Source organism: Thamnophis elegans, unplaced genomic scaffold (genome assembly GCF_009769535.1).
Source record: "Thamnophis elegans isolate rThaEle1 unplaced genomic scaffold, rThaEle1.pri scaffold_167_arrow_ctg1, whole genome shotgun sequence".
In the NCBI taxonomy this organism is placed as follows: Eukaryota; Metazoa; Chordata; class Lepidosauria; order Squamata; family Colubridae; genus Thamnophis; species Thamnophis elegans.
This window is the reverse complement of record NW_022473636.1, coordinates 27,234-38,231: the sequence shown is the minus strand read 5'-3', so window position 1 is coordinate 38,231 and position 10,998 is coordinate 27,234. Positions and strand designations below refer to the sequence as shown.

The following is a 10,998-nucleotide window of genomic DNA, read 5'->3' as shown; positions in this document are numbered from 1 at the left end:
AGCCACAGAAATTGCGAGCACAATTGTGGTCATAAGTCAAGGAAAACCTGTATCCTGCTTTGAACGGTATTTGCTTCGCTTATGAATGGAGCCATCTAGATAGTTGGCTTCCTCTTTCACGAAGCTCTTTATCTCCTTAAGTCCTGGCATCTGCTGCCGGCTATTCAGAAAGACTGGGGCCTGCTTTCTGCCTCTAAAAACACGTCTCTCCATTTATCCTTTGGGGAAATATAATGTAGTCCCTTCTGTTCTACTCTCTCCTGGGGTTCTCTGGCCCTGAAGCTCCTTCCGCTCAGATTGGCCAGCTGCGCAATCCTCCAGAGGTTTCTTCATTTGAGGTCGCTTCATTCCAGGCTGACGCTGAAGTTCAGGGAGGCAGAAAGACAAACATCGTTCACCTGGAAACTGAGTGTCCGTGCGGGAAAACAGATGAGACTTTATTTCACTCGACAAACAAATTTAGGTAATTGTTTTTAAGCGACTTTGTGCGTGTGGCGGGCATAAAGGAATGTGCCCTCCTTGAATTACCTCCTCCTCCTCCTCTTGTCCTTCTGCTCCTCCTCCTCTATAAACCCCACTCCCTTCTAGCACTGATGATGTTTCCTAGTTGGGTAATGAAACATCTACGAAGAAAACAACCAAGCTCAGAGAGCACTAAGGACCTCCTCCTCCTCTTGTCCTCTTCCTCCTGTCCTCCTCCTCCTCCTCCTCCTCTTCCTCCTCCTCCTCCTCCTCCTCCTCCTCCTCCTCCTCCTCCTCCTCCTCCTCCTCCTCCTCCTCCTGTCCTTCTGCTCCTCCTCCTCTATTAACCCCACTCCTCTTCTAGCACTGATAATGTTCCCTAGTTGGGTAATGAAACATTGCAAGAAAACCACCAAGCTCAGAGGGCACCAAGGACCCCAGAGTCCTCCTCCTCTTCCTCCTCCTCGCAACCCCCCCTTCCTTATAGCACTGATAATGTTCCCTAGTTGGGTCATGAAACATCTGCAAGGAAACCACCAAGCTCAGAGAGCACCAAGGACCCCACAGCCATCCTCCTCCTCTTCCTCCTCCTCCCGTTCCTCTCCACAAACCTTACTCCCTTCTAGCACTGATAATGTTCCCTAGTTGGGTAATGAAACATTGCAAGAAAACCACCAAGCTCAGAGAGCACCAAGGACCCCCACAGTCCTCCTCCTGCTTCCCCCCTCCTCTCCTTCTCCTCCCCTTCCTCTCCACACTCCCTTCTAGCACTGATAATGTTCCCTAGTTGGGTAATGAAACATCTGCAAGAAAACCACCAAGCTCAGAGAGCACCAAGGACCCCACAATTGTCCTCCTCCTCCTCCTCCTCCTGCTGCTTTCCCCCTCCTCTCCTTCTCCTCCCCTTCCTCTCCACAAACCTCACTCCCTTGTAGCACTGAGGATGTTCCCTCGTTGGGCCATGAAACATCTGCAAGAAAACCACCAAACTCAGAGAGCACCAAGGACCCCCACAGTCCTCCTCCCCCTCCTCTTTTCCATAACCTCCCCCCCTTCTAGAACTGATGATGTTCCCTAGTTGGGCCATGAAAGGTCTGGAAGAAAACCACCAAGCTCAGATAGGAGCTCGCCGTTCAAGCCTGGGCTACGAATATTATCTTCTCTTGAGATCAAATTGCGGATTTCCTACAAGACCAAGAATGTCTACCTCAGTGAGGTTTTACGAGCTTTTGCTGTCCTGGGCTAATTGTAGGTGGGTAGGAGTTTTTGAGAGGGGGAGGGCAACATTTCTAACATTGCCAAGGGTTTCCGTGCTTTAAAATACACCCTCATGCTTTTCGGTGGCTTTTAAGGCCTCGTGCATGCTTGCCGCCGAAAGCCTTCGGTTAATGTTCCGGTAATTACAGCGCAGAAGATTCCAGAACGTAGTCCTCAGGTCGCGGTTGAAGAAAGCGTAAATCAAGGGGTTGATGAGGGAGTTGGTGTAGCCCAACCACAGCAAAGTCCGCTCTAGCCACAGTGGGATACAACCGCACCGGCTGCCGCAGAGGAAAGGCCTGGCGGTGGACATCAAGAAGAAGGGCAGCCAGCAAACGGTGAAGGTGCCCACGATGATGCCCAGGGTCCTGGCGGCCTTCTGCTCCCTCTTGAAGATGGAAATGTTCTTGTGGTCCTCCTGGAGGAACTTGGACAATGTGGCGCACTCTTTGTGGCTGCGTTTGGTGCTCCGCGGGGGCCGTACGGCGGAGTCTACGCAGACGATACGGTCCTGGTCGTGAGGTCTCGGGAAGTCCACGAACCGATGTTTCCGAGCACTGGCTTTGGCCGCTTTGTAGATCCTGTGGTACATGACCAGCATAACCGTGGTGGGGATGTAGAAGGCCACACCGGTGGAGTAGATGGTGTAGCCAACATCCTGGCTGATGAGGCACACTCGGTCCACTGTGACGTTCTTGGCCCAGCCGAACAAGGGAGGGAGCGTGATGGAGGCGGAGAGCAGCCAAACTACAAAGACCATCTTGGCCATCAGTTTCCCGTCTTGTCTCACCGGGTAGGTCAAAGGTCGAGTGATTCCCAGGTATCTGGAAAAACATTGATTCAGATTGAGCATAGAGAGAGACTTCGGGTTACGACCGGCCGCTTAGGGAACATGCAAAGTTATAACAGACGTCCGCGAGGGTCACTTAGGACCCGGATTAGAAGCTCCAATAGCTAACCTTTCCCACGGTCACATGATCACATTTCAGATACTGGGCGACCCCACATTTACAGCTTGTTTGAAGCATCCTGCAGTCACATGACCATGATTTATATTTTTTGTGGGAAACTGGTATTTAAGATTATATTAGATTACAGATTGTATTAGATTACAGATTAGATTAGATTACAGATTAGATTAGATTACAGATTAGATTAGATTACAGATTAGATTAGAGTAAATAAGATTGAGATTAGAATTAGATTAAATCACATTAAGATTTAGATTAGATTAGATTTAGATTAGATTAGATTTAGATTAGATTAGATTTAGATTAGATTTAGATTAGATTTAGATTAGATTTAGATTAGATTAGATTTAGATTAGATTTAGATTAGATTAGATTAGATTAGATTAGATTTAGATTAGATTAGATTAGATTTAGATTAGATTTAGATTAGATTTAGATTAGATTTAGATTTAGATTTAGATTTAGATTTAGATTAGATTTAGATTAGATTTAGATTTAGATTTAGATTTAGATTTAGATTTAGATTTAGATTTAGATTTAGATTAGATTTAGATTAGATTTAGATTAGATTTAGATTAGATTTAGATTAGGACATGGTGGCTCAGTGGCTAAGATACTGAGCTTCTCGATTAGAAAGGTTAGCAGCTTGGTGGCTCAAATCCCTAGCGCCGCATAACGGAGTGAGCTCCCGTTTCTTGTCCCACCTTCTGCCAATTTAGCAGTTCGAAACACGTAAAAATGCAAGTAGAAAAATAGGAACCACCTTTGGTGGGAAGGGAACAGCGTTCTGTGCGCCTTCGGTGTTTAGCCATACTGGCCACATGACCACGGAGACGTCTTCGGACAGTGCTGGCTGTTCGGCTTTGAAACGGAGATGAGCACCGCCCCTTAGAGTCAGGAACGACTAGCACATATGTGTGAGGGGAGCCTTTACCTTTACTTAAATTAAATTAGATTAGATTAAATTAGATTAAATTAGATTAAATTAGATTAGATTAAATTAGATTAGATTAGATTAGATTAAATTAGATTAGATTAGATTAGATTAGTTAGATTAAATTAGATTAGATTAAATTAAATTAGATTAAATTAAATTAGATTAGATTAAATTAGATTAGATTAAATTAGATTAGATAGAGATGAACAACCTAGATTAGCTCACCTCTCGTTGGGATCTTCCGAATGAGCTGGACTTCAACAGAGTCTTTGAAAACCAACACTCATGGAAGACCCCAGATTGGGGAGGTCTACTTCCCCTGGTCATCTCCAAGCCGAACTTCTAGGATCACCTATGGTCACTTCCACCTTCTATGGTCAGACCTGAAGAAGGCCACGCCCTTACCTGTCCACGCTGATGACACAGAGGGTCATAATGGACGCCGTGCAGCACATGACATCCATGGCAATGAAGACGTTGCAGAAGACTTCTCCAAAGAGCCATTTGCCTCCCACCAAATCCGTGATGATCACAAAAGGCATGACCGCCAGGGCCACGGACAGGTCCGCGGCGGCCAAAGAAACCACCAGATAATTGGACGGTTGCCGAAGCTTTTTGACGGTACAGACGGAGATGACCACCAGGCTGTTTCCCGCGATGGTCAACAGGGTGATGATGGAGATGACGGTCCCAATGACCACTTTTTCCGTGTCCCCGTACAGCACGGTGTCCTCTCCGCAATCGGTAGAGTTGGTGGCATTGGAGAGTGCGGCCCTCGGTTCATTGACTTGGGAAAGTCCCTCAGTCATGAATGTTGACTTCCAGGAAGAGTCGCTCCTGCTTCATGGTCTCCACAAGGAGAAGTTGCAGCTCCCAAAGTTGACCGGATTGAGCCTTTCTCAACATCTTCAAGGTGACAGCTGAATGGAGAAAAGGAATGGACCATGAGTTGGCTTTAGGTTCTCATTAACAGTGGGTAGTTAGCTACAGCAGTTGACCTTGAAGCCAAAGTCATGGAGATAGAATAGAATAGAATAGAATAGAATATCTCCCCTGATCCTTCTCTAAAGGTAAAAGCAAGCTAGCACATGCATGCTAGTCGTTCCCAACTCTAGGGGGCGGTGCTCATCTCCGTTTCAAAGCCGAAGAGCCAGCGCTGTCCGAAGACGTCTCCGTGGTCATGTGGCCGGCATGACTCAACGCCAAAGGCGCACGGAACGCTGTTCCCTTCCCACCAAAGGTGGTTCCTATTTTTCTACTTGCATTTTTTACGTGCTTTCCAACTGCTAGGTTGGCGGAAGCTGGGACAAGTCACGGGAGCTCACTCCGTTACGCGGCGCTAGGGATTCGAACCGCCGAACTGCCGACCTTTCTGATCTACAAGCTCAGCATCTTAGCCACTGAGCCACCCTTCTTTATTTCTAGTCCGATCTTAAAAGCAAGAGAAGCAATTTCCCAATGGGATCAGGACTGAATAGAAATCTCTTCTTTGTTTAAAACTGTTGGCACTGCCACCTCAAACCCCAAACCATTTCCCCCTCCATCCATGTTTTCCGCTCTGTAGTGAGAAATAATCCATCTTCCGCTTTACGCTTATTCGGTTTTTCTGCACTGCCTTCCTATCTGCGCCGAGTCTTAACGAATAATAGAATGGAGTAAATTAAACAATGGAATAAAACGGGCAAACAATAAAAAGGAAGTTAAATAAAAAAGTGAAGACAAAATAAAATAAAGTAAAAGAATACCATCCGATGCAATAAAATAAAGAGTTATTGGAAACAGCTTTAGCTGAATTATCCTCAGACGGATGATTAAACGGGAGGCATTTGCAAATGAATCAAAATTGGCTGTAGACTACAAAAGAGAGAGGGAGGGAGGGAGAGAGGGAGGGAGGGGGAGATAGATTCTGAAGACAGCCAAAAAGACTTGTACCAAGCAGAGAAGAAGAAAATGCATTTTGGGGGCGGAAGATTTTTATAAGACTCAGAACAGATTGAAGACAGGGGCCATTTCATCAGCAATGAAATGGCCCCAAACTAGTAAAATCATTTTCACCGCTTGCCTCTTCTGTTCTTCATTTTTCCTCTTATCTATCACCTGCTTCTCCCTTACCTAGGCAGGACTGTATCTAAACTGTTCCAAGGTAACCACTCTTACATCTTGATCAAATACCTCACCAATCATGATTAACTTTTCAATTGCCATCCGACTGTTAATTTGGTGCAATAAACTACGGTGACGGGGATATACCTCTGCAATTCCTTCCTTCCTTCCTTCCTCCTTCCTTCCTTCCTTCCTTCCTTCCTCCTTCCTTCCTTCCTTCCTTCCTTCCTTCCTTAACATTACCTTTGGAAAAATTGCTTTTGGAAAATCGCTTTTAATAGCTGTGTTGCAGCAGATTGAGGTTTGTAATCTACTTACGAAAGATCAGGACTCGATACCACGAAGGTGAGAGAAACAGGTTTATTTGATGCATCGAGTTCAGCGTGTTCACAGACCAAAATCTGAACTGCCTGGGCTCTGCCCACGATGCTACTTTTATGCCGTGTTCCCCACTGTGCATTCTCAAGGCGTTTCCATACACGAGACAAACATGACATTTCAAAAAGGGGAAGTTCATTTGGAATGTTACAGAGAAGTACATAGGAAAAATACAAAAAAGAGAAGTTCCTATAATGTCTTAAGCTGTCAGCAGTTTTTACCTCTGTTCTATCTCTCACCCACGCCTGGCCCCTCCTTTACAGGGTCTTGCCACACTGTTCAGCCCTATTTTTAATACTTATGAGGAAGTTGGAGAGAAAAGTTCACTCCAGCTAAAAGTCAACTTTGGAACTCCAGGGCACTAGAATGAAAAGCCAAGCTAATATGAATTTATAAGGTCCATTCTATTAAGACCACCTAACCTGGCCAGCCACTGGTGGGTTTACCTGTGCACCCCCTCCTGCATCAGCTGCATATCGCTTACGTTCCCTTTCAGGGTGAGGTATTTTCTATCAAATAAAAGATAAGCAATCTATTGGATGTTTAGAATAGAATAGAATAGAATAGAATAGAATGGAAATACAGAATAGAATAGAAATACAGAATAGAAATACAGAATAGAAATACAGAATAGAATAGAAATACAGAATAGAAATACAGAATAGAAATACAGAATAGAAATACAGTATAGAAATACAGAATAGAATAGAATAGAATAGAATAGAATGGAAATACAGAATAGAATAGAATAGAAATACAGAATAGAATAGAAATACAGAATAGAAATACAGAATAGAAATACAGAATAGAAATACAGTATAGAAATACAGAATAGAATAGAATAGAATAGAATAGAAATACAGAATAGAATAGAATAGAAATACAGAATAGAATAGAAATACAGAATAGGATAGAAATACAGAATAGAATAGAAATACAGAATAGAAATACAGAATAGAAATACAGAATAGAAATACAGTATAGAAATACAGAATAGAATAGAATAGAATAGAATAGAATAGAAATACAGAATAGAATAGAAATACAGAATAGAATAGAAATACAGAATAGAATAGAATAGAATAGAATAGAAATACAGAATAGAATAGAATAGAATAGAATAGAAATACAGAATAGAATAGAGTAGAATAGAATGGAAATACAGAATAGAATAGAAATACAGAATAGAAATACAGAATAGAAATACAGAATAGAAATACAGTATAGAAATACAGAATAGAATAGAATAGAATAGAATGGAAATACAGAATAGAATAGAATAGAATAGAAATACAGAATAGAATAGAAATACAGAATAGAATAGAAATACAGAATAGAATAGAATAGAAATACAGAATAGAATAGAATAGAATAGAATAGAATAGAATAGAAATACAGAATAGAATAGAAATACAGAATAGAATAGAAATACAGAATAGAATAGAATAGAATAGAATAGAAATACAGAATAGAATAGAAATACAGAATAGAATAGAATAGAATAGAATGGAAATACAGAATAGAATAGAATAGAATAGAATAGAATAGAATAGAAATACAGAATAGAATAGAAATACAGAATAGAATGGAAATACAGAATAGAATAGAATAGAATAGAATAGAATAGATTGGAATAGAATGGAATAGAATTCTTTATTGGCCAAGTGTGATTGGACACACAAGGAATTTGTCTTTGGTGCCTATGCTCTTCAGAGTGCATAAAAGAAAAATACAATACATTCATCAAGAAGCAGAAGCACAGCGATAGTCATGAGTTGCTAATAAGCAATCAAATCATACCAGGAAACAAATAAAACGATATAAATGGTAAAGATACAAGCAAGAGGGTTAGGGTCCTAAGTGGGAAGCGATAGATTAGGAGGTTGCAATTCGAACAACAGCATATTATTAAAAGGGAGACCTTTGCATAGCAAGAATTAAAAGCGCCAAGGCAGGAGGGTGAACTTGGCTGCGATAGCTTGCGGTCAATACATTTAATACATTGGAAAAGTAATAATAATAATAATTCCGAAAGAGAGGATTGGATCTTTCCCTGAATCTTGTTTCTGGCTTCGTCAAGCAACAGGCCAGAGGAGAAAAAAGAAATCTCTGGTCCCTTCGTGCAATTAAGGACCAGGAGAATTAAGGATGAGGGGTGGGGGGTGGGGAGAGAGAAGTTACCTTGAAAGAGGCAGAAGAGAAGCGAAGGGCAGCCAAGATCTCCTCTTGGGTTGTAGCATCTTCTGTCCAGCCTTGTCCTCCAGCCCCTGCCTAATTCCTGGGCTTGGAGCGGCACGGGAGATGGACGAGAACTGGAGGAAGTTAACATCCAGCCCTTTCCTAGAGGAACATTTCTTCCAATAGAACGGACACAGCGATGTCCTCCTTTATGGCCAGACCAAAGGATGCCGTCCGTCCGGGGCTCCGGCTGAAGGTGAGGGAAGAGATCCCTTCCGCAGGTCCAACCTCCCAGATGTGCTGCTAGAGTGAGGCCAGATGCCAGTGAGGGAAGAGGGATTGCTGCTGGCTTCAACTTCGCCTCCTCTTCCCAAGTCTTTGCTCCAAGATCTCCTCTCCCTGTTAATTGGGAAGAGAAGGAAGGAAGGAATGGACGGGGGGACGGGGGGGAGAAGGGAATCTCAGAGGGTGAAAGAAGAGATGGATGGAAGGGAAGGAAGGAAAGGAGAATCTCAAAGGGAGAAAAGAGAGATGGAGGGAAGGAAGGAAGGAGAATCTCAGAGGGAGAAAAAAGAGATGGAGGGAAGCGAAGTAAGTAAGGAAGGAGAATCTCAGAGGGAGAAAAAAGAGATGGAGGGAAGGGAAGGAAGGAAGGAAGGAAGGAGAATCTCAGAGGGAGAAAGAACAGAGGAATGGATGGGAAGGAAAGGGAGAGAGGAGGAATAAAGGAAAAGAGGGAAGGAAGGGAAGGGAAGGAAGGAAGGAGAATCTCAGAGGGCGAAAAAAGAGATGGAGGGAAGGGAAGGAAGGAAAGAAGAAGAATCTCAGAGGGAGAAAAAAGAGGTGGATGGAAGGGAAGGAAGGAAGGAGAATCTCAGAGGGAGAAAAAAAGAGATGATGGGAAGGGAAGGAAGGAAGGAAGGAAGGAGAATCTCAGAGGGAGAAAAAAAGAGATGGAGGGAAGGGAAGGAAGGAAGAAGAATCTCAGAAGGAGAAAAAAGAGAGGAATGGATGGGAAGGAAAGGGAGAGAGGAAGAAAGGAAAAGAGGGAAGGAAGGAAAGAAGGAAGACAAGGAAGGAAAACAATGAAATGTCAGAGGGAGAAAGAAGAAAGATTGATAGGAGGGAGGGAGGGAAGGAAGGAGATGTCAGGAGAAAGAAGAGAGAGATGGATGGAAGGAAAGGGAAGGAAGGAGAAGAATCAGAGGAATAAGGGAGGGATGGAGGGAAGGAAAGACAGAGAGAGGAAGAAAGGAAAAGAAGGAAGGAAGGAAGGAAGGAAGGAAGGAAGGAAGGAAGGAAGGAAGGAAGGAAGGCTTGCTTCACGGGTTCTTAAATAGAAATCAAAATCTTGCCTGCCTTTCTGCTTTATAATCTTTTTTATCATCTGCAATTATAAGTAAAACATTGCATCTCCCGGGAAACCTAAAACTGCTCTTTATCTTCAATTTCTTTCAAAATATTACTTGGGTTACCCATTAGAGAGTATTCACCATCTGCGCAGATCACGTGGCGAGGGAAATATCTTTGGCTCCTAGAATTACTTCTTAAGATTGGAGAAGGATAAATTGAATGTCAGGATCCCCTCACAGGAGAAAAAAGCTGAACCAGAAAAAATATATATATATTTTAATCATTAAGTATACAAACGTTTTGAAGGACATTTATTTAAATGTCAGGTATTTTTCCAAGAATTAGTTAAGATTATTCAATGGTTGAATCATTTTTTTTCCTGCTTTTCTTTTTATGATGTGGCCTTTATAATCTGCCTCTCCATCCCTCTGTAAAATTTTCAGCTTTCTCTACATAAGCCTGCCTGGCTGGGGAATTCTGGGAGTTGGAGTCCACACATCTTAAAGTTGCCAAGGTTGAGAAACACAGTTCTGCACCAGGATGGGGAAGGATGGCCCTTTTATGACTTGTGGACTTCAATTCCCAGAATTCCTGAGCCAGCATGGAGGACACAAGCCCTTTTATAACTTGTGGACTTCAACTCCCAGAATTCCTGAACCAGCATGTGGGACGATGGCCCTTTCAGCCTGCCAGTAGCGTTTCCCACTGAAAGCAGCAGAACAGAAGACAATGGCTAATCCAGTGTTGAAAGAAATGTCCTTCTGGGTTCGGCTCCAAGTGGGGAAAAGGACACTGGAGACATGGAGGCTGCTTGGAAAGATGGTTTATTGTTGGACAGGACCACATGGCTTGAGCCCTGAGCAGAAAAGGTGATCACATGCTTCAATGTTGGTGGAGAAGAAGTGAAGGGCTGAAGGAGGGGCTTGCTAGGCTTTTTATACCGTTTAGTCCCACCTCTGTTTCCTGTTCCTGTGTAAGAAATGTATTCTGATTGGTTGTCAGACTCCCATGGGGCCATGCAGGGGGCTACTCTCTAGGCTGTGATGAGTTCTCAGATGCCTTGTGGTCAGTTGAGTATATTATCATGCCTTTCTGTAGCTGCTGGTGAAGTCTTTATTATGTAAAGTGGGCTAGCCTGGCCATCCCAAGAGCCTGAAGCCAACTCCTTGTCCCGACAGAAACCAATTTTATTAATTGACTGTGAATTCTTCTCATTCCCATCCAGCTAATTCTTTCAAGGGAGGATTTACGGTCACAGACCTTATCTGGCTTGGAGGGCTGCCAGGCCGATCTCTGCAGAACTTGGCAAGGAGTCTCGGAGAGTCACAAACCAATTAAGTGAACTGATTGTCTCCTGCA

At 43.2% G+C, this 10,998-nt stretch overlaps 1 protein-coding gene across 1 annotated transcript; it reads right to left on the bottom strand.

The window, feature by feature from the left end:
- Window positions 1–1,777: 1,777 nt before the first annotated feature.
- On the bottom strand, window positions 1,778–4,436 carry LOC116523319 (5-hydroxytryptamine receptor 7-like). The gene is made up of 2 exons (XM_032238424.1): window positions 4,033–4,436; window positions 1,778–2,543 (listed from the first exon to the last, which is right to left on the bottom strand). Exons 1-2 carry the CDS (start codon window positions 4,434–4,436, stop codon window positions 1,778–1,780), a joined length of 1,170 nt encoding a protein of 389 aa, XP_032094315.1.
- Window positions 4,437–10,998: the final 6,562 nt, after the last annotated feature.